Source organism: Populus euphratica, unplaced genomic scaffold, assembly GCF_000495115.2.
Source record: "Populus euphratica unplaced genomic scaffold, PopEup_1.0 scaffold31.1, whole genome shotgun sequence".
Lineage (NCBI taxonomy): Eukaryota > Viridiplantae > Streptophyta > Magnoliopsida > Malpighiales > Salicaceae > Populus > Populus euphratica.
Genome location: NW_011499850.1, coordinates 773754 through 801626, shown reverse-complemented (window position 1 = coordinate 801626; position 27873 = coordinate 773754). Strand labels below are relative to the sequence as shown.

General features: G+C 34.4%; 3 protein-coding genes and 1 long non-coding RNA gene across 10 annotated transcripts; 2 read left to right on the top strand and 2 right to left on the bottom strand.

Annotated features, from left to right (window-relative positions):
- The first annotated feature begins 150 nt into the window (after nucleotides 1-150).
- Nucleotides 151-7904, top strand: LOC105120932 (uncharacterized). Of its 6 annotated transcripts, none has more exons than XM_011019363.1 (8): nucleotides 154-334; nucleotides 1542-1817; nucleotides 1912-3580; nucleotides 5037-5097; nucleotides 5191-5309; nucleotides 6970-7060; nucleotides 7259-7306; nucleotides 7688-7904. In XM_011019363.1, exons 3-8 carry the CDS (start codon nucleotides 1914-1916, stop codon nucleotides 7766-7768), a joined length of 2067 nt encoding a protein of 688 aa, XP_011017665.1. In that variant the 5' UTR covers nucleotides 154-334; nucleotides 1542-1817; nucleotides 1912-1913; the 3' UTR covers nucleotides 7769-7904. The 6 variants fall into 6 exon arrangements, with proteins under 6 accessions (XP_011017667.1, XP_011017665.1, XP_011017663.1 ...); XM_011019364.1 differs by having other exon boundaries at nucleotides 155-334; nucleotides 1938-3580; XM_011019361.1 differs by having other exon boundaries at nucleotides 1694-3580.
- Nucleotides 7905-8841: 937 nt separating this feature from the next.
- On the bottom strand, nucleotides 8842-15905 carry LOC105120931 (pathogenesis-related homeodomain protein-like). The gene is made up of 11 exons (XM_011019359.1): nucleotides 15608-15905; nucleotides 14266-14826; nucleotides 13340-13505; nucleotides 12820-12943; nucleotides 12604-12716; nucleotides 12119-12475; nucleotides 10774-11007; nucleotides 10562-10651; nucleotides 10271-10321; nucleotides 9657-9902; nucleotides 8842-9282 (listed from the first exon to the last, which is right to left on the bottom strand). The coding sequence occupies exons 2-11, from the start codon at nucleotides 14802-14804 to the stop codon at nucleotides 9019-9021; spliced, it is 2184 nt and encodes a 727-aa protein (XP_011017661.1). The 5' UTR covers nucleotides 14805-14826; nucleotides 15608-15905; the 3' UTR covers nucleotides 8842-9018.
- Nucleotides 15906-17276: 1371 nt separating this feature from the next.
- LOC105120930 (uncharacterized) lies at nucleotides 17277-20553 on the bottom strand. Its single transcript, XR_841444.1, has 2 exons — nucleotides 20077-20553; nucleotides 17277-17521 (listed from the first exon to the last, which is right to left on the bottom strand). It is a non-coding gene; the product is annotated as an uncharacterized LOC105120930 (long non-coding RNA).
- Nucleotides 20554-25651: 5098 nt separating this feature from the next.
- Nucleotides 25652-27804, top strand: LOC105120929 (alcohol dehydrogenase-like 1). Of its 2 annotated transcripts, none has more exons than XM_011019356.1 (7): nucleotides 25652-25777; nucleotides 25880-26022; nucleotides 26110-26147; nucleotides 26223-26640; nucleotides 26761-27000; nucleotides 27245-27403; nucleotides 27509-27804. In XM_011019356.1, the coding sequence occupies exons 1-7, from the start codon at nucleotides 25738-25740 to the stop codon at nucleotides 27617-27619; spliced, it is 1149 nt and encodes a 382-aa protein (XP_011017658.1). In that variant the 5' UTR covers nucleotides 25652-25737; the 3' UTR covers nucleotides 27620-27804. The 2 variants fall into 2 exon arrangements, with proteins under 2 accessions (XP_011017658.1, XP_011017659.1); XM_011019357.1 differs by having other exon boundaries at nucleotides 26223-26625; nucleotides 27509-27793.
- Nucleotides 27805-27873: the final 69 nt, after the last annotated feature.

Sequence of the window (27873 nt, the reverse complement as noted above, 5' to 3'; positions counted from 1 at the left end):
TATTTTAGACATGGAGACATGCATTTATGTGCCGATTGTCTCTATTTCTTGAGTTTCAAGATAGGCTCAAGAAAAAAAAAAAGAGTCATAATAAGATTGGAAATAATAATAATAATAATAATAAGCAAATAAATCAAATGGCAAGTGAAAAAAGGAACATCTTTTTTACTGGTTGCACACATACAAGCAGCCTGCCCATAGAAAATATAAAAAGGGGTCAGAGAGAGACTTTTTAGTTTTAGAGAGGGAAGGAGGGAGGGGTTTTGCGTAGTGGGTTCTTAAAGAGGTCTCATTACTCAGCCGTTTCCTTATTCTTGCAAGGTTTTGACAATAGGTATAACTTTCTTGTCCTTTTTGCTTTCTGGGTTTTGAATTTTGCTGTTAGTTTGTTTTTCCATTTTTTATGTTGCAGATATCTGAATGTTGGTGTTTGTATGGAATTTACAGTAATTCTTGAATGATATTTACTTGTTGTTTTGGTGGTTCTTTCTTCAACTTTGTGTGAAAGAAATCAAGGAGAAGAAAGTAGGAAATTGTGAATTGAATTGTAGGTGTTTTAAAGAAGTTAGGACATTTTCTTGAGTACCTTGGAAAAGGACCCAGAAAACCCTTTAATTATTTTATAGAAAATCCCACTTAGCATTGTTAAAATAGGTTCTTGAAACTTAGTTAATAACGTTTCAATTGGTTATTGAAGCTCTAGTTGGTGTTGGGTTTAGATTTTATTTGGTTAGATTTGATTGTTGAGATTTTAAGGTTGTCTTTTTTTTTTTTTTCCCCTCTCGTGGGTAAGAGAATACATGTTCGGGGTTTTCTTTTTATGGTCTATACCATAAGTTTTGTTTGTTGCTTGGATGATTCTTGTTGTCTTTGGGAAGACTGGGGTTTTGCTTTTGTGGTGAAGTTTGAATTTTGCTTTGTCCGCCCATGAATGCCTACTTGAACACAAATGTTATAAGCCCTAAAATTTGGAAACTAATGGTGCCGTTTGGTTTCTTGTTTGGAAAGTTGAGGTTAGAGAGCTCTTAGTTTCTTATAGTAATCTGACAAGCTGTCATTATGATATATGGCTATATGCTTGCCCTTATATGCAAGACATTTGTTAAAACCCTTTAATCTTTTGGTAAAAGGAATACTTTATTGAGGAAGAAAATGAATAGAGAATACCAAAAAAGGATAGTTATCTTCTAAGATGAAGATAAAAATTACCAAGCACTATTTGTAGGATACAATTCGGAAGCCAAGAAAATCACTCGAGCTATGGTTATTGATTAGAATGTGATTGATTTCTTAAAATTCTTGCATCTCTTTCTCCTCTCACCCCTTGAAAAAAGCCCTCAATAGTTGTCAAGTAGTTCTCAATAGGATAAGCATTATAGTTCTAGTGCAGTTGTGGGTTATAAGGCATCATATCTTGATGTTTTGTGTGTTTCAAGTTCTAACAGTGCTAAGAATCAGAGGACAAGTCCTTTTTTTTATTTTATTATTATGGTGGTTGCCTTGTTATGAAAGTACGCTGACAAAATTTTTGGTGTTTGTAGCAAATAATGGATGCTACTACGAGTTAGAATGTTACTGAATTTTTTGTTCACGCCTATACGAGTAGCATTGTAAAGTTCTTCAGCACTGTGCTGTGCAATGTTTGCCTCATTGATGTTTTCCATTTGGAAAATGATCAATATCATTTCTGCAGTATACAAAGGGGAGCGTTTTATGGTTTATATCAATCACATGTTTGTATCATTGGATGGTGCTAAGCAGTGGCTTGATTGAGAGAGCAAAATTCACATCTGGCAGATGTTAGCTGAGTTTTTCAGGTGAAAATGTTGATACCGAGTTCCCTTCCTAATTCAATTGAATCTACTCCATTTCATGTAACTGATCAAGGGAAACAGAATTTATTTTGTGAAGTCATGCCTGGTACTGAAATTTGGCAGATGGGCCCAAAATGTCATGAACACTTCCACGATTGCTGCAAAGAAGCTGCTTCAATAACCAGGGAAAAGGAGAGTAACAATTATTCATGCCTGTTAAGTTTTCCGAGAAGTCCTCATCCACCAACCACCAGTAAAATTTCTGAAAGTACTGCACCTAATTTTGTATATAGTAGAAGGAAATTACAAGGAAACACTATTGACTTTTTATCTGCAATCACAGAGGGATCTAGTGAGGATTGTCCTTATGTCATAAATTCTGATGGTTCCTCAGTTCCAGTTAAGGAGCACCATGTAGTTTCTGAAGATGAGCATGAGACTGAAGCTGTTAGAGAATCTCTCATGTCTCCTATAACATGCAATGGAGCTGAATATTCACATCCCTTATCTTTTGGAAGACTTGCTCAGCTTACATCTGTCAGTCCAGTGTCCGAAGGTGCTGCCCCTAATTTTGTTTATGGGAGAAGGAAGCTACAACAAAACTCTGTTACCCTTTCATCAACTCGGGTCCCTGCAATGGAAAGGAGAAGTGGAGAGGATTGTCTTTCAGTGATCAGTTCCAATGGTCCTTCATTTGCACACAAGGAGGAACGCCTAGTTTCTCAATATGAGCATGGAGCTGCCCTTATGCTTCCTCCCACAGTATACAACAGAGACTATTCTTCTTGCCAATTAAGTTTGCAAAGAAGTCCTCAGCTACCTACTTTCAGTACAATGTCTGAAATTTCTGCAACTAAGTTTGTATACAGTAGAAGGAAGATGCGAGGAAACTCTGTTACCTTTTTGTCAGCACAGGTCCCTGGAATCACAAAGAGAAGCAGACAAGATTGCCTTTCAGTTGTCATTTCTGATGGTCCTTCCCTTGCAGTTGAGGAGGCACTTGTAGTTTCTCAAGATCAACATGAAAGTGGATGTTCACTTCAAAATGGAGGGCCACATGTTTCAAAATCAGAATCTAGTAGTGGATGTTCACTTGTTGAAGACCAGGTTTCTGATGAAGCTTCAAAAAAGAGCAGACTGAAAATCATTGAGGTTGATGGTATGAATGACAGTTGCTCATCATCAAAGTCATATGTGGAACTTGTTTCAGCTTCTACAAAGACTGGAGGGCATGATAATGGTGAGTGCTCTTCATCCACTGTAATGGCAGCAGAGTTAGCCAGGGAAGATCAGTCTGAAAAACACAGGTGTATCTCTATACTCGGAAAGCAGAGGGCTTTTGATGGAATTTGGCCAGGAAAAACCCGTGCTTCTGCCAAAAGAATTGGTGATGGTAGTGGTAGCAACAGTTCGCGGTCATGCAAAAAATGTTTCCTTAAAGAGTCCCCAGCAAAGATGCTAATTTGTGATAACTGTGAAGATTCATTTCATGTATCTTGCAGCAATCCTCATGTAAAAAGAATACCAATTGATGAATGGTTATGTCGTTCATGTATGAAGAAGAAACGAATAATTCCCAACGAGAGAATTTCTAGAAAACCTCTCAATATAATTGGTGACATGGGCAGATGTAGAGATGCTTCATCTATAGGTGAATCTGATCCTATAGCATTGATGTTGACAGATACCGAGCCATATACAGGTGGTGTTCGAGTTGGTAAAGGTTTTCAAGTAGAAGTTCCAGATTGGTCAGGTCCAATTATCAAGTATGTCATTTTGCCAATCCTCTTAATTTTGAATTTGTGAAATAGATATCCATAAGAAATAGGTAGTCTGAGTATTGCATGCAATTTTATCTTATAGACCCTCCTATTAGCATTCATATCCAATTCATATTTTTTTGTTGGGGTAATGCTCAAGTGTGAACTCGTTAGCTGGTTGATTTGCGTTATGGGGAGCTTTAGAGATTGACATGTGAGAGCTGGTTCCCTCCTTTTTTTTAATGCATGTTCCATCTAAGTTGCTGGACTCCATAAAAAGTAAAGGATCTTCATATCAGGAGTTTGTTTTCCTTGCATAGATTTTTTTGTTAGGTTTGATAAGTAATTGGGGAATCCTAATGGATTCTGCATAATAGAGATAATGTAAGTTGTTTGTAGAGTCTTTTTCTGAAAGAGAGAGTCGGTACTTTCATTCTGAAAGTAAATAAGCTTGATGATGATGATCTTGGGTTGTTCCAACATTTCAAGAATAAAGGATCATGCCTGAGCTCTTTTGTGCTGTCCATTTTTTTTCTTCTGCTCCTAGAGACTCAAGTGTCCGTAAGTCTTGCTGGCAACCTTACAAGATTTAATAGGCTAGAAAGAGGTTGCAGTGACATTGGCCAAGAATTACCATGCTACAAATTTATGAAAGATGTTACTTTCTATGGTTGGTTACTATAGACTTCAGTTTTGCAATAAATCTTCATTTTCGAGATTTTATCTGAATTAATAGCTTGATACATTCCATGGTGTAAATATGCCCCCTTTTGACTTGGTAGCACAGAATCTAGTAGCTTGGTAGGATCAAACACCGTGGCCATTTTGCAGGCATGTTTGTAGATTGAACAGGTTCACTTTCTTTTCTTCAACATGTTGAGCACATAATGTGGCCCCATGATATCCAATTTGAGTTGATTACAGACTCTTTGAGGGATGCATGTTTAGAAGGGGAGAGAGTTGACCCTTCAGGAATTTCGACAATGTGGCGTTAATAGTTATTGGACCCAAATGCAGAGGAAACTGAGAATTATTTTGGCTTTTAAAACAAAATGACATTTTTTTCAGGGTACTGCTATAAATTCCCCATATCTGGAGCATCTATTTTTAATGCGAGTGGAAGAACAAAAGGTAGTTGTTGATTGTTTGTGGAACAGAAATTGTAGGTTTAGTTCCATGAAAGGTATATATGTTAGAACAGGAATCATTCCGTGAAAAGGCTTTGTGCTTCATTGATCCCTGGTCTGTACTGAGGCGCAGTATGATGGCTATTTCAGACATAGATGTTTTTAGTGTTCTATTCCTTGTCCTCTCCTCAATTTTCTTTGTTTTTTTTCCTTTTCCTTGCAGTAGGACTTTTCTTTCGCAAATTTAAGAATGATACAGAACTGATTATAATTATCAACCATATGTCCTAGCTCAGTTACTTCTAACATCATCAGTTATTTTGGTTTTCATGTAGTGATGTCGACACTATTGGCAAACCTGTGGTATTGGATACATCATACTTTGTCAGTTTGCATGTAGGTCTTCAAATTGTTTATTAGTTTCAATTTCATCAGTTTGGCAGTAGATTTGTTGGAGTTTTGAGAGGACTGAAACATCCTCTTGTGCAGGAATTGAAGTACAACAAACCTTCTAAATTTGGCTCTATAGGTAATTGGCTTCAATGTAGAAAGGTCATAGATGATGCAGCAGAAGGTGGCAATGTAACTATATGTGGAAAATGGCGCAGGTAAACCAAATAATGATCTTGTCTGCTGGGTGATTCTGCTTGTGTGTTATTTTAATTAACCTGCTTTTAGTTGTACAGAATCAAACTCAAACGCTTTAGTTATTGTTTAGAGAGTCCTATGCACAGTAAAAATCTCTACTAGGGTTTTTATACAGCTCTCAACACTTGGCCCATCCATGAACTATCTTGAGTAGAGGTAGGTCTTTAGCCTAGCAATGCTTTACGAGGAAATCTTTCCCTCAAAGTTTCTGTAATAATTGTGTTGAAAAACACAACAAATGTTATGGAGAATTTAACCATCAAACTTGAATTCACATTGTAAGTTTTTAGCGGTTCATTTCTTGTGTAACAACATTCACCAAGTGGATGTATTATGAAATGTGAGCAAACATTAATGTGCCACTCATTTTAAACCAGGTTGTAAAGTCAACCATGAATGTTTAATCTCCTTATTTCATATTGTCAACTAAATCCTTCAGTGCTGAACTTGCTTTATTTTGGCGTTACCGTGTCTAACTTAGTCTTGCAATTTCAGGAATGAAATGCCAGTTTAATTTTAATTTTCTCATCTTAATCGCTATTGACAAGCATGAAGCTTGGCAAGTCCTTTGTTATCATTGATGCATCTTGGTCAACGATTGAATCATCTGCCATTTCTTGTGCGGTTGGTTCAAAATGCCATTCCCCTTGGTGGGAGATTAAAGTGGAATCAATCAATCAATTATATATATATATATCATGGCATTGGCTGCAGTTTTGTAAGAAACCCAAAATAAATTAGTTTGCTAACTCTTTCCCATTGGCATTCCCACCAAGTCATAATTGACGAAGGGAGATTCTTTCTAAGATCATGCAACAAGGCTAGCAGTTTTTTGTGATTTGATGCCTACTGGATTAGACTGCAGAAAGGTTGCTACTTCTAGGGATCTCTTTTTTCTCAGCCCATGTGTCTATAAAAAGTTGAACCTTTTGTTTTGATTCCGAGTGCAAGGGGATGTATACATTTTCATTGGGCCGGGAAACACTTACAATTACTTTAAATTTTAGTCTGGAATAAATTCTCAAATGTTTTGGTCCTGAAAATAAAATTTCGAAGGCATTAGTCTTGTTTTACTACTTTGTTTGCATAGATGGTGTTTTTACTTTTTATATTATCAGTAATATTTTGTGCCATTATATTAGTACAGGTGCATGGTGGGTCTGGCACCTTGAGAGTCCCTTAGATCCATGGGTCTGACTTCTGAGGGTTTATCTACCCCCTACATTGCATTTGGCCTTCACAAGGAAAGTTACGTACTGTGTGTCACATCATGCATGATCCAAAAGTGGAATTCCTGATGGTGTTTTTACTTGTATCATGTCATGTAAGACTGCTCATTTCTCTGAGCATTATGGTTGTTGTTTGCCTTGATTTAAGTATTGGCTGTGGTCCTTTCCTAATTTGCAATAACTTATATTGTGAAATGTAATGTTTGGTGCTCTAAACTGGCAGAGGCATCTTCTCTTTCCCCTGCTTGTCTTTGTTTCAATTTTTTTGCATGCCTATGCAGATGTGAATTCCCGTCCCTTTCCATCTTTGCACTTAGGAATTGATCTGATATACATCTCTTTCTAGTTAAGCTTGAGAAGATTAAGTACTAGAATGCTGTTGATGTATCAGGGCTCCTCTTTTTGAAGTCCAAACTGATGACTGGGAATGCTTCTGCTGTGTTTTTTGGGATCCATTTCATGCTGACTGTGCTACACCTCAGGTGAATTGGGCTTTTATATGTTGTCTTCGGAATTAATGGACTTTCTATGTAGCAAACAAATACTTTCGGGTTTCTATTATCTTCTTCACTGTCATTATAAGTACAAGTTTGTGGAGATTATTGAATATTCTCAAGCTATACTTAAAATATAATTCATGTTTTATCCTAATCAAATCTTGTTCCATGCATCTGCCTCAGGAGCTGGAAACTGATGAAGTTATGAAGCAACTAAAGTATATTCAGATGGTACGTTTTGAACATATATTTCTTGGTTTAGAGTTTTAGCACCTACATCATGGTCTGTGTTATTTAACCTTTCTTGCTCTAGTTACTTTTTCCAAGAATGCATGCTTAGGCAGTGGTCAAGGGCTGTTTCTACAATAAATTACTCAGCTGTGAAATAATTCAGTTTCAGAGTAGAAGCATGGTTAGAGTTGGTAGAGAGAACTTTGAATCTTATCATTGAGCATGGTTTTGGTGGTAGGTTAATAAATGTGGAATAAAACTGACTGTATTTTGTAAAACTTATCAACATAATTCATATAACTGTACACTTTGCTTTTGGTCAATGACATGAAAATATTTATTTTCTTCTCTTTATTTGTTAACATGTCAATTGTTGTGCAGCTGAGACCCCAGATAGCTGCTAAACGGCGGAAATTAAAACATGCCAACAATGGTGATCCAACGGATGATTGCAAGGAGTGATGGATACAGAATTTCAAAAATGAGCAGTAACTGCTCAATGATTTCGATGAAGTATTGTCCATACAGCTTGCTTTATACATTCATTCTCACAGAAATCCATAGAGCTGAATTTTGGAGTTAGGTATTGCATCATGGTTAAAAAAAAAAAAAAGTTACTGTAGACAGTAAATGATCAATGGTATATGTGGGCCTGTGGTTTAGACAGTAAATGATCAATGGTATATGTGAGCCTTCTTGAATGTGCTTTGATTTTCTTGAGTACTGCTGCTGCTAATGACGTGCACAGGGGCAATGTTTGATGAAGGTAAATATGAAAGCAAGCTAAAAGGTTAATCCAGGTCCATATATGTTGTTCCATATTTCACTAGATTGGTTTTAATGATGAATTCAACAAGTAAATATTCCTTTCTCAGAAGACAGATGCAGCAATGTGGCACGCAATTACTTGCCTCCAACTACCCAGACTAGGTTTTTTTTCCCCTTCCTTTCTAATGGTTGTCTTTACCAGTGCATACTGATTAAGGAATGAAAATCTGAAGTTTCTGTGAGATAGCATATGAACAGCAGAGAATAATTCCAATTCCTAATGCATGTGGTTAAGAAGACTGGTAGAGTGGCATTGCTGTTTAACATTTTGATAGCTGAGGAGAATGGGAAACATGATGTACATCTTGCATTTATTTTTACTCTAGTAATTAAGGTAGTTTTTGGAATAGCATCCTTGAACTTTGATAGCAACTTCAATCACACGTGTAACCCCACTTTTTTTCAATTCAACTTTTCTTATTCAAGTATTTTAAAAGCAGGAGGAAAAAACATGATGGGATTGCTCGTGGGATGAAGTGGATTCAGAGGTAAATAGAGAGAAATTACTGATGTTGGACTATCTTCATGAGCATATATTCTCAAGTTGCTCGTCAGTAGGGATGATGGCAATGTCACAGGATAGGTCAATGTATTCAGGGGAATAGCTTTTGGGCATGGATAGGTCAATCTGTGAGATAGCTTTTGAGCCTATAGCTTGAACTCCAAGGAACACATCCAAATTGCACCCAGAGGAATCATAGTTGCAATGGAGCAAGGAGGAGAAATTTTGTATTTGTTTTCTTTCTAAGAAAACAAGGTACTTGTGTAAGGAGAGTCCGATGATTGGCATTACACTGATTAGAAACATGAGACGTACAATGCCAGCTCTGCCTGCAAAAGTGTGAACGAAATGCATCGCAAATAATAATATAGGTTTCTCAGTGTCATTTCTTTTCTCTTAGCTCAGCAATAGGAACGTAGACAACAGACTCGTCTAGCGGACGGATTTTGGATGACTTCCTAGCTTTGCCAGCTTGTAGATTCACCAGTTTCTGCTTCAGATTCTCTACTCTAGTCTTTGCTCTACAGAGTTTCTCCATATCAGATTCAGCAGCTGCTGAAATAGGATTAACCTTTTTCTTTACTCCCTTTGGTTTCGCTTTTAACAGCTTCTTCAAGCTCAGATCATCATTGTGCTCAACATTCATCTGACAGTGATAAAAGCTTACACGCGTGAGGACACAATGAAATAATATTTCCATGTCTAAATATAGGGAATGGCATCAATCCTACAGAAAAACTCTAAAAGATCTTGATTCTAAGGACACCTTTTCCCATAATAATAGATTGCCCCCCAACACCCAACTCACGCACACACAAACCATTAAGAAAGCTGACTAAGATAACACACAATTTTCAGCTCCTGATCTGATTACTCAAACACTTCATTGTTTTTAATCAAAGTGCAATCAGAGATGCAAAGAGGAGAAGCAAGATGGATGGATAGAGGTAGCACACGATTTTGAGCCAGAATTAAAAAGAAAAAGAAAAAAACCGATCAAATCCTAACAATCAAAAATACCTCATTGCTTTTAGGAGGTGATTCGAGGGAACCTCTTTTCTGTTCATTTATCTTTAAACTTTTACTTATTGACCTCGGCTTCTTCCTCTGCAAGATCCTTTTCAAATTCTTTGGGGTACACACCCCAGTTTCTGCCTGGCTATCCTTTAACAGTGAAAGATCAGCAGTTTTGTCCTTCATGACATTTAAAGTGGGTTCAGCAGAGACTTTGGAACTAGAATAATGAACTTGTTCTCCCTTCTCTACCTGTTGTGCAAGTGAATTGTTAGACACAAAACTGAAACAACGACCTTAAGAGATAAGATTTGAAAGTTTTAACTCTTGAATAATCACGTGAATCAGATAACAGCAATGACATGGAATTTATACTTTTTAACTTGGCGCCTAATGAGCATGCAGGAGAAATGATTATTCTAATGTCAGTTCTAAAGACATTGTACATATTTGAGAAACGTTAAGTTCAAAATATTGGCCGTAATCACTGTTTAGTAACAATTTATAAGATCCGCATGGAAAGGAGTCGAGAAAATCTACAACTGAAGATGTGACTTTGAATAATGAGCCGAAACAGAATTGTAACTGTTGCATTTAATGTAAATGAAATACCAGCTTACCTTTCTAGACTTCAGAGCTAAATAACGGGAATTCTTGAACCATTTGCTAACCTGAAATTGCAACTCGAATGTAAATAACCGGATCATGGAAGTAAAGAAGAGCTAACGTGATGTTAAAGAGTAATCCTAGAGGACAATATAATGTACTGCCACAAAAAGCAAAACAAAGAAAGAAAAGGCTCATTTTCTACTCTTTTTTTTGTGTGTGTGTGTATCCTATTGTAATTCTGTAAGTTCTATTTCAAAAAATCATTCTAATGCATGCATTGATTGAGTAGCTTAAGTTGTTACCTTCCCAGGTTCAAGGCCCAATTCTTTTGATAGATTCTCCTTGACAGTTCTCGATGGAAGTTCATTCTCTGCAAATACTTGGCGAAGTTTCTAGGAAATCACATGAAAAGGGAAAGATAGCTTAAGCAATTTACCAAATTAAGTTAATAAATAAAAATAAAAAGAGAGAACATAAGAGATTATCTGACAACACACTTGGAGAAAATTACTACCTCAACAGCATCAGGGGGGAGCCTGAAAATTGGCCTTCGAATTTGAGGGTCTCGTGGAAGCTTCATCATGCCTTCAATGGTGGCATCATTTTTACATCTTCTTTTACTTTCATAAAGAGTCATTAGGGTGCTGGCTGCATCTGACTCCTTCTCTCGTCGCTTCCTTTTGCTAGGACCCCAATCTTCATCTTCACTGGGTTGCTCATGTGCAGGAGCGTCCTTTCCAAACATCTCCTGATAGGAACGAATATAACATTGCATTAGATAAAGGAGTCTCTCATGAAATAGAAAGCTTCAAAAACAAAATGTAAAACTCTACAACATTTGTTTCAATGGAAGAAATTTGAGAGCTAAACAGAAAAGGTGTTGAGTCTTTGGTGTTGGATCTTTCCATCACTAGCTTATTTGGGAAAATCATTGGTCTAACACAAGCATTTATGAAATGCCCACTCATTCCCCTTCCAATGATGATGTCAGGTACGGTTTGCATGTTATAGAGTAACATAAAACCATTACTCGGGCCTTCTCTAGCCGCTGAAGTTTTTGGAATGAGATGCTTCTTTGTCGTAGTACCCGGGTCTTTCTTATAATTAAAATTAAATTGGAGCACCCTTGAAAGGGCATACCTGAGTTTTAAACTTAAAAAACTTTCACTTGAAAGGAAGTGTTAGAAATAAATATAAAACTATTTTTGAAATCTCACCTAACAGTTTAAACTTTTGAATTAAGATGGTTAATTGACATATTTGCAAGCTACTTCAAAGAAAAATACCATAGAAACCTATTAACCTTCAACAAGAACACAACCAAAAAAACTAATCCTGCATGGTGGAGGAACAAAAGCAAAGTCTAGTGAAACAATTCATTCATGATTCTTTTTCTTGGTCCTTGTTTTTTTTTCGTTCTCCCAAATTTGACCCCTAAGTTTGAAAATACATTAGTACTTCAACATTTCATATTGAATATGGTATAAACTTGTTCAATGAAGATATAGTTTAAAATTTAAAACACAACTTTTTGCCACTGTATGGCCACTCAAAATCACCGAAGATTTTTTTCCTTCTCCTAAATTTGACCCCTAAGTTTTAAAATACATTAGTACTTCAATATTTCTTATTGTTTATGGTATAAACTTGTTCACGAATATATAGTTTAAAATTTAAAACACAACTTTTATCCCAGTGTATGGCCACTTAAAATCACTAAAGATGCGCACCTCTTCCCATGAATTAGAAACCAAACTATGAAGTTGATTCAAGACTGTCACACCAGCCATGACTTCCGGTTTTATGCAAAATTAGTGATGCTATCTTTATTTTATGGTAGAAAAATTTATAGTACTTACATTGTATAACTTCTTATAATCAACTGCTCTTCTCTGCCTACGGCCACAAATAATTTCCCCATCACTGGTTTCATCAGAATCTAAACTGCTATAAATAGAATTGTTTCTGAAGTCCAAGCCATCCACCTCCCACCTCCTCGATCCTGAAAAAACCTCACCATCTGAAGACCAACTCAAGCGGGTTGAATTGCTGGTGTCATCAGATGCATCATCATCAGTACCTGCTCCACTCATGATGTTCTCTCTCCTCTCTGGATCATAATCATCATCTTCGGAATCATCAGAAGGCCATTCTTCTTCTGGATTTAATAGCATATTTCCACCATCAGGAACTGCTGCTTCTTCTTTGAAAATATCCTACTTCAAGAAAGAGTGAACATCAGTTTGGTTAGCAGGGCAGCAAAACCAAGATTCTTTTATTTCTGTTTCATTTTTTATTTTATTTTTTTGCAAGGAAAAAGGCTTTAGAATATTTCAACAATAACCTGCCAACCGCTGTCCTCTGAGAAGTGGGTCCCCAAATGAGCATTCATGGCTTCTATAATTTCCATCCTACAGTCACAGAACTTGCAAAACCATCCCTGATCTCCTGGAGGTACTGCAGAAGTGCATATTACCAAATGTATAGAAAATCTTAGAAACAAACAATTTGTTTCGTGACTCAGTAGAAAAGTTTTACAAGAGAAGTGAGTAGAACTGACTATTTTCAGTATCCAAAGGAGGATCAAGGCATTTTTGGTGGAAGGCACAGTTGCATGTCCCATCACAGAGTACAATATCATTATCTTGGGAAACTTCATTCAATTTGCACTTCGCACAGAATATCTATATCAAAATACGGAAAAGAAAATATAAATATAAGCAATTGTACTTGGAGCCTAAGTTCATGCAGTATCTAAGCCCAAATTTGACTTAAACAGAAGGACTCCACAGTTGATGTTGGGAAAAAAAATGCATGTTTCAACTTTTCTTAGACAATATTTGTCTCCTTTTGCCTCAATCAATTTCATGGCCGAATTACTGAATGAGCATGTTCTTTTTCAGCTTCTGGATGGTGAGAAGCAAGAAGTGAGTATGCTTATTGAGAAATGCATGCACAAATTCAGGAAATACTAGGTACCAGTCTCTATTAGCAAGAATTCATCAAAAAGGTTGATTCTTCTTTAATGTTTTACAATCCTGAACATTCTCACAAAGCTGTTGCTGGTTCTGCATGCTTACATGTTCATGGGAAACAGATCCATCTGGAGCCATAACAGCGTCTTCAATACATCCTACTGTACTTAGAGAATCCACCAGCCGAATTATTTCACGTAATCCAAGTTTACATTTCAAAATCTGTTTCCTGGCTCTCAGTAGTTCCTTTTCTGGCCGAATCTTCTCTCGACTGTGACAGAAATTCAGTAAATGATAAGAACGTTCTTTCATTGTTTGAAGGTTCTTTCAATTTCAAACTTCCAGTCAGTTGAGTTCTTTTTGTTTCATTTTGTATTTATGCATTTTGTAAACTGGGAAAATTCCTTTGGTCTGAGAACAGATTCAGTAAAATATTCCAAATTTTGAAGAATAAATGATTGAAAAGAAAATTCATCTCAAATCATATGCAGATGAAAAATTAAACACAGTTAACACATCCACCAGATTCTTTTGGCTGAACTTTACAATGAAAATGTCTTTGAGCCTATCCTAATTCTCAACTTCAGAAGGGAAATATTGAATCTCATATAAAAATTTGATCAGAACTTCCTAGAAATATGAAATAGCTCCAAATATGGTAAAATTTTCAGACATAGATACTTGTCAAGATTCATGTAACAGGATTAGAAGAAAGGGGGCATATTCATTCAAGCATCCAACTTCTTCCTGTAATAAAGTTGTTTGTACAAGGCATGCTTCAAGAAAATGAACCATCTTCGATCAACAATTTCAAAACAATTATATTTCACCTTTATATCTTTCACATAAAATTTTCTCACTCATTAAGAAGTGGTTAGACTTTAAAAGGATTCCTTAAACTATAGGTTTGTAATCAAAAGCTGAAATTAACTAGCAGATGTTCTTTATTTTTCAAAGGAATCAAAAGCTGAAACTAACTAGCAGATGTTCTTTATTTTTCAAAGGAATGAGGTGCAAGAAAATCTCTTTACCTTTTACCTTTCCAACCTTCTCCAGAGTAAGCATCTATAAGATTCTGCTCCAGCTTCATTTTAATCATCAAGTACCTTGCTCTCCTCTGCAAGCGTGATGGTTCATCTAGCTTTACCTTGTCCCTTTGCCTTTTCTTAGGCTTCCTCTTCTTGACATTTTTAATTGCACCTTCATCAGCATTTTTTCCATTCCCCTCAGAATCAATAGCTGACAACTGTTTGCCTTGGAGCTCTGAGGAAGCCCCATTTCTTGAGGCCTTCTTATCAAGTGCTTTATGCAGAATTTTCCTGTGAATCAATCTTCTACTGGTAGAGCCATTCCTGATGCCCTTCTTAGGAGTAACCTTTTTCTTTGATACAGAGGAATTAATGATAGTTTTCAGACGAGGTTTAGCTTTCGCTTTTTTGCTTTTTCTATGAGATAATTTGCCACCCTTCTTTATCTTCAATGATTTAATCAGCAACGACCCATTCACTGTGTCAGATGGTGAAGATTCGTGCAAGTCTTGCTGCTTTGATTTCTTTCCAGAATCACCCATATTGATCTCTCATGTGTGAGAACTGAAAATATCATTACAGATGTATAAGCAATCGTTTAGCTGTATAGTTATTGCTCATAAATAAAGAAGAAGCTCAAGATCTACTGCAGAGATAAGTCTACAGTTTCCACAACTTTTCAATTCCAGTTTCAAGCATGACCTAACATGAAATTTTACCACCATTGAATTCCATAAAAGTCAGCTTTTTCAACATGTTTCATCTAATATAACTACCCATGCGTTGACTTTTTGTGCATCATTATCAATCTAAATTTGGCAATATTTCTTCATAGACAAAGAAAATGTAACGTCCAATGTTAAGAGTAAAATTAAAGAACATTCGATTTTCTTTAATCATTTTTAAGATTCAAACATCCACAGAAAACGAAATCAACATGGAACCCTAAACAACTATGACAATTAAAGCCAAAAAATATTCCATACATTTCACACCCAAGACTATCAAACCCACGGTCATTCATTAACAATAATATCCTTCAAGGTGATCACTGGATTACATTCTCAACTCTAATTCCAGCACGTTTACGCTGCAAGAAACAAATTCTTAGATTCATAAACCACAATCATCCATGATCACCAACAAAAATATCACAAGGAAATCACCCCAAGGCAAGCATCGTTAGCATTGAAAGCAATCTATAATCACCAAAACAACAATTTAAGAAGAACCCAGATGACAAATCAAAACCAAGACCTCAAAATATATTCACATTGAAACTAAACATAAAAAGAATGACAACCCAAGAAAGCAAGCTCAAAATCAATAATGAAGTAAAGGGTACCTCAGAAACTCAAGAATGAGACATCTCCACCTCCTGCACTATAATATAAAATACAAAGAGCACGTATTTAAAGGACACAGAGCGAGGTTTTCTTGAGTGATTTGTGGCCTAAAAAAGGCTCCAAAGTTTTGAAATTGGAAATTTGAAATCTGGGATTTGGTGTCTAAATAGAAGTGAAGTGGAAGATATTTAATCTGATGATTGAATGAATGATTTGGCAAAGGGGTGGCTGTTTCTCGAAAAGCGCCACCCAACGGTTTTCGCCTTCCAAGTCCCTGTTTCTTTCTGTCTCGTAAAGGAAAGTGACTAATTGAAATTACTTGCCAAAAGGTACTCAAATCAATACTAATTATTTTTAAAAAATATTAGAATATTATTGAACCAATTTTAGAACATGAATATTTACATTTTCTGTAGTTATTTTTAAAGTATTTTTTATTTTAAAATATTTTAAAATAATATTTTTTTATTTAAAAAAATTATTTTTAATATTAATAAATTAAAATAATTTAAAATTAAAAAATTAATTTTTTAAAAAAAACACTTCCAAAACACAATACAAACACACTCTTATTAGCCCGATTCAAAGGTTTGAGCAGTGGGTTTTTTAAATGATATTTTAGAATAAAAAATTAAAATAATTCTATTTGAAATTAAAATTAAAAAAATTACGCTACCAATTATTTCAACAAAATCACATATATGACCCCCAAGCATTCTGGAATTTGATTGAATTAATTTTTTAAATGATTTGAAAGGAAACCTGCCTTGAATTATTATTTTTATTAGCAAATTATGAGTGAATTCATCAACTAAGCTGGTCATAAATATTTTTTTTAGTTTTGAATTTGTGATGATAATGCAAGGAACAAGTTCAGTATCATCCAAAGCCAATATAACCCTTCGAATTATGTTTATTATGCTGCTGCTCGTTTTACTTTAATTTGGGTGTGTTGCAGTAATGTGTGCAGCATTGGACTATTTTGCTTTGTGTAAAAACAGGGAAATGAAACTTTCAAACCCTTTTTGTGATTATATGCGAACTACTAATTAGTGTTTGTAACAGATAATTCCGTGATGGGATGGATTATCCTTGTTTTTATGGTGTGAAACTTCTTTTCTAGTCTTGTAAAGGCTTATTTTACATGATTTAGTTTAATTGGTGAAGTTATAGAAGTATAGTTGCAAGGATTAGCTAGCCAGGTGGATCCAAGAAAATGTGTGATCATTTCAAGCCCCCTAGCCCATGCATCAATGATCCCATTTGACCAGGCTACGGATTTGGGTCTTGTTTTTCAGTTATTGGCACAGTTTAAGGCCGGGTTATTAGCTAGCCTTGCATGATGCAGCCACAGCTCTACAAATTTTGATCAGGCAATCTTCTTGAAACACTGGCGGATTTTAGCTAAGAAGAGATCATAGAAGAAAGAGATCAGGATCGCCAAGAATCTATTTTTCTTGTTCCAGAAAAAGAAATAGAGGCTCATACAAGAAAGGGCCAGTTCAATGGCTGAGCTATAAGGGCGTGCTGTCTCAACACCATAAAATTGCTTGGGCCAGAATTGGCTCTAGGCAAAAAGGGGAAATCCACACATTAAGGCATAGCACCCTGCCAGATTTCACATAGAAAAATCAACATTCTAAAATGGAAATTAAAATGAACGCATCATTGATCTTTGATAAGAACGTAGTAATCAATAACAAAAACACAGTTGTTTCTCTTGTAACCATTCATTTTAACAGTGGATCACAAAAGTAATGAGTTCAACCAGTCAAAAGTATTTTATTTCATCATTTCAGACTGCAAACCATTGGCAAAGACCGTATCTTCCAGTCTACAATATCCAGAAATACCGAAAAAACACCAAGCAAATAAATGGTCACCAAAGCAAATTCCAGAAGGTTCACCGAGTCCTGCAAAGAGAAACAGTCCTGTCAAAACCATAAAATATGATTACCTTCACAAACAGAGACATGGACCCGCACGCACATGTGCAGCAATAATCCATATTGAGTTATATCTAGTTAAGAGTTGAGGTTCAGGTTGTAAGCAACACAACATTGCTGATCTCAATAGATATAGCACAGATAAGCACACAGAGCACACCAAGACTCGGTTCCAAAATTATTTGAAAACTCACAATAGATACACACATGCATGAAGAACTTAATAAACATGAGTTTTCTTCTAATAGAGAGGTATGGCAACACTCATTACAAAGCACATAGTAATTTGGCTGTCAAAAAGAAATGTAATAGATCTGAGTAAAGATTTATTTAGTAGACATGAGAGAGAGAGAGAGAGCAACTCAGATAATGCAAATTGAGTGTGAAGTTGTTTGCGGTATGTTTTTAGCACACACCTCTTTGAACTTATGTCACCCATCAGCAAAACTACAGAGCGTTGTGTTTCCATCAAACATAAACAAGGAAAGAACAGGCACCAAAATAATCCTATTCCAAGGAAAAACAAAGAAGGAAAAACTCCAATCCCCACAGTTTAAGTTTCATTAACCCCATTCAGAAATTTTCCATCAATTTAAAGGAGAGAAAGGATGCCAAGGCACTCAAGATTCCATTCCAAGAAAGAAACTGCTACCACAAGGCAGGCTTGAGTTTAGGCAAAGGGACGATGCCTGTGGGAACCCCTACAACTTCATACACAATTCTTATTAGCAAAGAGCATCAAAAACAAAACCTGTAAATACAAATGTGAATCCCTTTTTCCTATGCATTCAAAAAAACTACTTGGTATCTATATGAATAGACAAAAAAATTCTTTATTTTCTTAAACTCCGGAAAAAAAAGAATATTGAATGCCATACATGCATCAGATGACCATGTAACTTAAGCATGTAGCACAGCAGAGAACATAATATTAGTTAATGCTTATGGTTGTCAAATGTACAATGGTGTGTATGCACATGACAAATGTATACATTCAAGGATACAAACATATGGATCAATTCAGAAACACCAATTTGCAAAGTTGGGCACTTTATTATAGGCAGGGTGGTAAAGAGAAAGGAAGGCCAATGAGATGTCCAAATGTACATTGGCTCAAAGGGAAAATAGATTGTGCACTAACAATGTCCTTTAAACTATTGGTTCATGAAGGCACACTTCCATTACATTAAGCCGTGAAGAGGACAGATAGCATAAGATGATCCAGGCAGACTTAGACATAACACAAACAGAATTTTAATTCCCCTCATACTCAATCCCTTTCCAGTTCTTCCAGCCTTCTGATTATAACAAGTAATATAAGCAGAGCATAAAGTGGGTTTAGAAGAAAATTAAGGAAAACACAAAGGTTCTCTTAGGAAACTACATAGCCAATACTCTAACAATAGGATCTGCAAGTATCTAACAGAGCAAGATCAAAACAGTGAAGAGGAATCTACAACACATTCATAAAAAAATTTAATTATCAATAATCCAGGCATTATGAACTTCAAAACTGTCAAGTTATAGAAAAGAAAATGTAGATAAAACCAATAAACAATACAGTAAACCACATAACTTGTAACCAAATATCGCATAGTCAAGTATTTCCCACCACACTCCTTTCCACCAAACCCCCACCCCACCTCCCCACTTCCCCAACCCCATCCTTCTTGAACACATCGCTTCAATCATCCAAACAAACAAACATTTGCTAATTGGTATTCTGCATCCACTCAAAAAACTCCTCCCAGTCAAATCACTTCTTTTTTTCTTTTTACCATACTACACCTGAAATGAATAAAAGTAAATCCAAGACACTAAATCACATTAACCCACAACCAATAACCCCATAAATCCACCTGGGAAATAAAAGCGAAAACATGAATGTAACTGTAATCACTAAGGATAACCACTCAACATGCTCATGTGCCAACCAATAGAAATTAACAAAATGAACAAAATGAAAAATAAAGATCTAGTAAAATCCATGAAACCCAGATTCATTAATCAGGGGGAAAATGGGGGAAAAAACCAGCAACACAATCCAATCACACATTACAGTTCTCCCACCAAATGAAAATCCCAAAACACAAACTCCAGACATATGCTTCAACGTTCTCTCACATTAAACCCAACAAAGAAATCCCCTAGACAAACCACAATCAAACCCAAAAAACACTGATGTATAATTACATACAATCAAAACCAAACAAAAACCACCAATAAAATCACTAATCACACCACAAAAAAACCCGACCACCTACATTTCAGAGACATTTCAAAATCAACTACCTAAACGTGCCTTAACACATGAAAGTAATCAAAAAACAAACAAAATCTACCAACAAAACTATCCAAAAAATCTACTCAACCCTTTTGAGCTTTCAAACCCATCAACAAAGCCCAACAATAAAAAACAAGACTAGAAGGAAACTGTCCAAAAAAACCGATCGATCAATCAAATCCCATCAAAATACACAAAACCCACAAACAAAATCATCAATAAATACCAAAAGCGCTACCTTTAATAAAAAGAACGATAAAAACCGTCACTCCCTAGTGCCCACCATGCTCCTTAGCATGTTGCTGGTGCTCAAGATGACGGCGTTCCTCAGGAAGAGCAATAAGGTAAGACAAAATCATGCCACCATAGCAAACATGAAGAAGTGGATCGATTGAGCTTGTTTCTATATACTTCGCATGGTAATTATCCATTCCTCTTTGCACTGCTTTCTTCACATAACCAATTGATAGCATCGGCTTCACGTGGTCGGGCAATTCCTTAACTTTCAAGCCCTTAATTTCGCTGTAGAGCTTCCTTAATGCCATTTGATCGAGTGGGATCGATGAAACCCTAAACCTAGTTTTTTTTAATTTGGGGATCAGGTTCTCGTTGATGAGCGGAGAGAAATGTATAGAGAGAGGTGAGAGGGTGGGCAGTGGGGAGCGAAGGGAAGATTCTGGTACAGTTAATTGGATGTGTTTGTAAAATCATGGACCGTCAATACTGGTGATATCCATCTCAATGAAAATTTTAATTTTTTTTAATTTAACACTTTTTTTTAATAGGTAAAAGAACACAATTTAAAAATAAATTATGAAATAATATAGTATATACTTGTTAAAGCTAGAAAATACGAGATTTAAAGTTATCAATGTTTGGAAATGCAAAGAATTTCATATGAATTGGCATAAATTACAATAAATAAATAAATTATGAAATAATATATATATATATATATATATATATATATATATATAAGGTTTTGAATACACAAAAAAAACTTCAGTTACAATATCATTGATACTATAAAAAAGATTTTAACAAAATAAATTCAATGCTATAAAAAAAATAACAACAATGCTAGAATAGGTTATATTTTTCACCCAAAATAGATAAATAACTCATTTATTTTTGACAACAAGTGGAGTTTATTCTAGTCATAGTTACCGATTTTTTTAATGTCGTTAGATTTATTATTTTGATATCTTTTTAAGAGTACTAATAAAGTTATAATTTCAGCTTCAATGTGCCTTAGAGTCTTTTTTTTTTTTCCTTTCCTTTTATTCTTTCTATCTTGATTATAATTTGTGCTAACTTATTTAAGATTTTTCTACAATGTCAAGTTTCTAAATATTAAAAACTTTAAATATTGTGTTTTTCAATTATAATACATACAAATCATGTTATTTCATTGATTTTCTTTTTAAATTGTGTGAGTTTGGCAATTAAAGAAAAAAATCATGTTGGAAAGCAAAATTACTTGAAAATTGATGTTTTTTCTATGAATAACAATGGATATTTATGGATCGAGTTTAACTCATAATGAACTTGACAAACATATAATTTTTTTAAAAATTTTAAGGTTATCTATTTATTTTAGATAATGTAAATTGGTGTTCATAACTAGTCCAAAACCTAACCTTTTGTCTTTGGATTTTACCTAAACCCGAGTAAAAAACTTGAGATAAAACCCAATTAAAACCTGAGTAAAAAGCTTTTACATTATTTTGATCATTTTTTAGAAAAAAAATTGAGGTTAATTTTATTGATTTGTGACTAGAGCTTTACCCTGAATCGATCAAATATGATAATAATTATTTTTATTATTACATGTCTTAGTTTGACACATTTTGGAATGCAAAATTTCTTTATGGATAAAAAAATAATGAATATTATATCTACGGACATGTGTCCCTTCTATACCTTTTATTTTAAAAGTGTAGATATTCATTTTAAATTTATCTTAAATCATATTTATTTTTATGTTTATATCTCTTCAACTAGATATATTTTTATATTCTTTGTCTCCATCTTTTTTGCTCAATAACCAAATGCTATCATTATGATATAAGTTTTCTTTTATAAGCATTCCATCTTATAAAAAAATGAAATGGAATATTATATTAAGTGGCAATTTTTCCATTAAGAAATTAAAATCTTCAAAACTAAAGAAAAAAATAAATATTTAAAACTTATCCAAAAACATGAAATTACATAGTACCATGTTAGTGCAAGTTCTTTTTTTATTATCTTATTTAATTTTAGTTTACCATAATTATAGATAAAAAAAAAACCTTTGAAAATTCTGAAACTTAAGGTGAATCATTAGACCAACTACTTAAAAAAAAGATTTATAATTAATATTTTGTTTAAGGTGTGGTGGCTTCTATTAAAAAAATATTAAATTGATAATATTTTTTATGATTTTAATATGTTAATATAAAAAAATAAAATAAATATGAAAAAAATCATCTTAATACATTTTTAAATGAAAAGTACTTTTGAAAAAACACATTATAACACAATAACAAACACATAAAATTCAACTGGAGGAGGAAACTTTAAAGTTGAATGTTTAAAGACTCGATTATAATTTTTCAAGGTTTATTTGAATTTATTGAGGTCTTAATTTCAAGAAATATTGCTTTTTCAAAGTCAGTTTAGATTTTAATTGGAAAAAATGAAAGTTTGAGGTCGAATTGCAATTTTCAAGAGTTAAGTTGGATAAATCAGGAGTTTAATTATATAAATATTGAAGTTTGATAGACAAATAGAAACTTGATTGAAGAAATCTAAAACTAAGAAATAAGGGTTGAAATTGATCAAATTAAAAAAATTATAAGTTTGTTATCAATTGAAGGTCAAAATACATAAATTTAGAATCAAGGATCAAAATGAAAAGAAAGGTCAACTTAAGGGTTGATATTTGAGTTTGGAACTATAACGGGAGTTAAATTGCATACAATTAAAAAAAATTTTCTTGTTAATTAATTTTCATTGCTTATGGACCCTAATTTGGGTGATCTATAGATGACTAGGATGAAGCGTGGATGAAATTAAGTGGAGGTACGATTAAGGGTGCACATGCCATAATTGAACGAAGAAGGACTAAATTAAGACATTTTCAAATCTCAAATTAGAAACCCTAATTTCTAGAGTTTTAAACCAGATAATACGCCATTTAGCTTTTATTCATTTTTGCTTCTGGCAGTTTATGATGATTAGGTTCGCACCTTCTAAGAGCTTGTTCTAAAGTTTTAGACCTCTAAATGGCAATAAGTTTTTTTTGCAAATAAAAGAGGAATATCCTCTTTACAATTCTATTTCCATAAAATTAGACGTTTACATCCTAATCATGGAAGTTTGAACATCTTTTTTTTAATTAGTTATCACTCAATTTTCAAATTTAAGGTTGATCAGTTTGGTATATTGAACAAATGAATGTGGAGCTACAAACCTTTAAAATGAGTAAGAATGGATCAAATGAAAGGTGTGCACCCCCTCTACTAGATCCAGGTGATCTCGACGATAACATTGGAATTACTCTGACAAAGCTTTGAAAGTAGAAAACTCAATCAATCTTACCGATGTAACTATCTTGAAAAAAAAAACTCAAGTTTTATGTTTTTTATTAGTTTCTTAGATTCAAATATATTTGTGTATGATATTGTGACTTGTTAGGATAGGAAAAAAAGAAAAAGAAAGAAGAAGGGTGCTTTAGAAGCCAAAAACATCATTTTTCTAGGTCTAATAGAGCCTACCTTTGCTAGAAATTTTCTTGGCTTTCTAGGCATGTTTTTCGTGTTCTTAGAAAAAAGATATTTTCTTTGTCTTTAGATTTGGACAATGTTTGGTTCATTTCTTTGCACATAACCTTTTCTTGTGTATGACCAACTAATAATCTAGTGTTTATTTGTAGCAAAAACAGGTTTATAATAATTTTTAGTCTTAGAGTTTTGATTTTAAATTAAAACCTATTTTTTCCATATCATAATGATTTAATAAATTGAAGTGAATGAACACTTAATTCTTGATCATTGAATGATTTGCAATCTTTTAATGCTTTTGATTTTATGAAATCTATTCTGAATTTAAGTTCATGTTATTGGATTCATTTTGAATGTTTTTTTATGTTTGATCTATTTTGTTTAAAGAATTTTTAAGTTCTTATATTTTTTAAGTGTTTAATTTATTTTTATTTCTTTTACTTTAGTTTTGATTTTTAGTTGTTTTTAGGATCAAACTAAAAAAAATTATTTTATTTATAGTCAGGTTAAAGATTTTAGGATCCAGTAGGGTAAAAAATTAATAAAAATTTATTTTTTTCTTATATAAAGCTAAAAATCCTAAATCATTTTCTTATAATCCTAGATAGTTCACTAGAAAATTTCCCTTTGACAAGAGAATCTTAAATCGAATGCATAAAGATCATTGTGGCCAAGACCATCCTTCAATACAAGTACTATATATGAACACATTTTTTTTTTCTATGAATAATGTTTGGCCTGCTTCCCTGTCCGTTTTGCCTCCTAAGAACAAAAACCTCTTTCCTTGTTTTACCTTCTCTCCATTCTCAGTTGCGAAACATGGGTACTTTGGATATTTCTCATTTATGTTCTGCAGTTGTTCTATAGAACTTATGTGACCAGACACACCAGACAAGACACATAGGGATAGCTAGACAGGTATAGTTCATGAACTTGATAGCCGATGCTCTTTGGCGCCGATCCTGAGTGGTCCAAATACAAGTACCGAGTTGTGTCTACACTGTTTGGGATCGTGGTTTGTTTTGTACAGTTTGGAAATACATTACAAACTGCATTTCTTAAATATTTAATTTTTTTTTGTTTTTTTTATTATTTTAATGACTAATTTAAAAAATAATCTTTTTAAAAAATTATTTTAATATAAAAAATATTTTAAAAAATAATCATAAACTCTCGTCTGAAGAGACTAGCACAACTTACATTTTTCTTCCAGCATTTAGTAGAGTAGGCCATTGATTAGCACTATTATTCGATGCAAGCTTTCAACTTTATCGGTGCAGGATTAACATTAAAAAATTATTATTAATTAAATTTTTTTAATAATATAAGTATTTAGATTAGTTAATTTTATGAGTTTTAAAGTTATTAATTATATAAATTTTTAATAATTTTAAAAGAATTTGAGCTTATCATCATTAAAAAATAAATTTAAAATCTAATTAATTAAATTATTTTTTAATATTATTAATCATATATAGTAGTCTAACTACCTGCGGAGATCGTAACCAAACAATTTTCTTCCGTTTCCTCACAAGGGCAAATTAATGTTTGAGAGATCCCTTTACGAGATATCCTTGTTTTATTTTAAAAAGATGTGTGTGGTTATAGCTCGGGTGTCAGGTTGTAAAACAACGACGATCGTGGTCATCAAGCCTAGCTTCAGTCATCGCAAGTGGATATCGATGGGGTCCAAGATAATGATAAGACACGGTTGAGCAAATTCTATCATTATCATCCTCTCTAGGCATCTTTGGGGTCCAAGACAACGATAGATATGGTCATTAGTGAATTAGGAGAGGCAAGTACTCAGAGACAGCTATCAAACTCCTATGGCATTAACACACCTAAGCTTGATAAAAGAAAAATGACAAGAGATGAAAATGTACGGAGACAACGCAAAAGAAGAAGGAAATAGATTTTATCATGATATGAAAATATGGATAGATGGATCTGGCTAGTAATCACACATAACAATTATAGGCGTGGTGTGGGGAGCAGTGTGGGGTGGGTAGCAGTGTCGGGTGGGTGGGTGGTGCACTCGGGGGGGTGGGGGCGGGGGGTCAGATCAAGATTCTAGCTAGCTTCTATACAAACGCCGAGTCTGCACTAGCAGGGTCACCAGCTCCTCAACAATGTCAAAGAGCAGCAGCTCACAGGTGATAGCATGCAAAGGTATGTTCAGAATCTGCTAAATGCATATGCTTGCAAATTTGCGTTGGCAATTTCTTTCACTGTAATCCTTCTTTTATGTCTGCTTGGGATCTATCGTGGCAGCGGCAGTATGCTGGGGAGCAGGGGAGCCGTTGAAGGTGGAAGAGATACAGGTGGAGCCACCAAAGTTTTCTGAGATCCGTGTGAAGGTGTTATGTGCTAGTTTATGCCATACCGATACCTTATATGCCAAAGGATCCCTGATTGTTAGTATTAAAACTTGTCTCACAAGTTATGATCAATTAACTTTGTTAACTTCTTCGTTAATTTAATTCACCTATCTTGCTTTTCAGCCTCTTTTCCCTCGAGTCCTAGGCCATGAAGGAGTTGGGTACGTTAGCCTTGATGATGTATATATGCTTATATATATGCCTATTTGTTTAAACCTAACATGTATGTAGTGTAGAGTGGTGGAAAGCATAGGTGAAGGAGTGAGAGATCTTAAAGAAGGAGACCTAGTGATTCCAACCTACCTTGGAGAGTGCCAAGAATGTGAGAATTGCACCTCTGGGAAGACCAATTTATGCTTGAAGCACCCGTTAATCCTCAATGGGCTAATGCCTGATGGCACTTCAAGAATGTCCATTAATGGACAAACATTGTATCAACTTTTTACATGCTCAACATGGTCTGAATACACGGTGATTGATACCAATTACGTTGTCAAGATTGATCCAAGCATAGATCTTCCTCATGCAAGCTTCCTTTCGTGTGGGTTCTCAACTGGATTTGGGTCAGCCTGGAAGGAAGCTAATGTTGAGAAGGGATCAAGTGTTGCTGTCATTGGTCTAGGCGCTGTTGGATTAGGGGTATTGCAACTTAATGTGTCGCTTCTTTCTTCTTCTTTTTTCGCCTTTTGGTCCTTAATTTTCTTTAATTATTTCTGAGCACCAGTCATTGAATCAGATTTGATAATTAATGCTGATTCTTTGTACAAATTGCAGGCCGTAGAGGGAGCTAGAATGCAAGGGGCAACAAAAATAATCGGAATAGACAAGAATGAAAAGAAAAGAGAGAAAGGGCAAGCCTTTGGAATGACTGATTTTATAAACCCAGACGAATACTTCAACAAAACTATTTCAGAACTGATAAAAGACATAACAGGTGGATTGGGTGTGGATTACTGCTTTGAGTGCACCGGTGTCGGACCCTTGATTAACGAAGCCCTCCTGGCAACAAAACCAGTAAGTTTCTGCTTCTCTTAGCCTAAGTGCACTGTTCTATATTCGTCGAATAGGTTAACTTGACACATCAACCAGGTTAAGATTGGATTAATTCTGAGCTATTATATATATATCTGGCCTGAATTATGAGGTGGGTTACTTTGGTCTCAAATAGACATTTCAAGCTAGTCCGAATTTAAAAACTTGATTTAAAGATGTATGGATACTATATTAAGAGTTTACTTCTGTTTTTATATGATGTTAGGGGAAAGGAGAAACATTTGTAGTTGGTGCTGGAACTGATCTAACTGTGTCCATCAACTTCCTACCTCTTTTATGTGGTGGAACTTTGAAGGGTTCTCTTTTTGGAGGTCTCAAAATTAAATCCCATCTCCCCATTTTGCTTGACAAATGCAAAAATAAGGTGAGTTAAATATATAAATTAGCTTCTTGTAGAGATGAATTTATTTGTTTTTTATTTCATCTTAGAACGCTAATAAATACAGTTTATGTGTATGATTGTGTTCAGGAATTCAATCTCGATGAACTTTTGACTCATCAAGTTATGTTGGAAGATATAAATAAAGCTTTCCAACTTCTGGAGCAACTAGACTCTGTCAAAGTCCTTATCAAGATGTGACTAATTTAATATGATAGACCCTAAATAAATCAAGTGTTTTAGAAAGATGGTTGCAACTTAAGACTTTTTTTTTATGCCAAGTACCATGAGTCATAATAAATACTTTAAATGTTGTATCACACTATTGTTTCTATGTTCAATTATTAGAGGGAAAATGTAATTTTGATATCAAGTTTTACTATCTTGGGTTTAGTATCATGTATTGTGATTGCCCCTTTTTAAGTTTTTTTTTTTGTTAAAAAACAAAAAAAAGC

What these genes read in the sequence shown, in the direction of transcription:
- LOC105120931 (XM_011019359.1), bottom strand. Translation starts at nt 14,804, where the DNA reads ATGGGTGATTCTGGAAAGAAATCAAAGCAGCAAGACTTGCACGAATCT. An exon ending in GAAGGTTGGAAAGGTAAAAG is followed by an intron (nt 13,506 to 14,265) that starts GTAAAGAGATTT and finishes TTTCTGTCACAG; the next exon opens with TCGAGAGAAGATTCGGCCAG. An exon ending in TGGGCCTTGAACCTGGGAAG is followed by an intron (nt 10,322 to 10,561) that starts GTAACAACTTAA and finishes TTGCAATTTCAG; the next exon opens with GTTAGCAAATGGTTCAAGAA.
- LOC105120932 (XM_011019361.1), top strand. Translation starts at nt 1,824, where the DNA reads ATGTTGATACCGAGTTCCCTTCCTAATTCAATTGAATCTACTCCATTT. An exon ending in CTGACTGTGCTACACCTCAG is followed by an intron (nt 7,061 to 7,258) that starts GTGAATTGGGCT and finishes CATCTGCCTCAG; the next exon opens with GAGCTGGAAACTGATGAAGT. An exon ending in AACTAAAGTATATTCAGATG is followed by an intron (nt 7,307 to 7,687) that starts GTACGTTTTGAA and finishes ATTGTTGTGCAG; the next exon opens with CTGAGACCCCAGATAGCTGC.
- LOC105120929 (XM_011019356.1), top strand. Translation starts at nt 25,738, where the DNA reads ATGTCAAAGAGCAGCAGCTCACAGGTGATAGCATGCAAAG. An exon ending in ACAGGTGATAGCATGCAAAG is followed by an intron (nt 25,778 to 25,879) that starts GTATGTTCAGAA and finishes CTATCGTGGCAG; the next exon opens with CGGCAGTATGCTGGGGAGCA. An exon ending in ATGCCAAAGGATCCCTGATT is followed by an intron (nt 26,023 to 26,109) that starts GTTAGTATTAAA and finishes CTTGCTTTTCAG; the next exon opens with CCTCTTTTCCCTCGAGTCCT.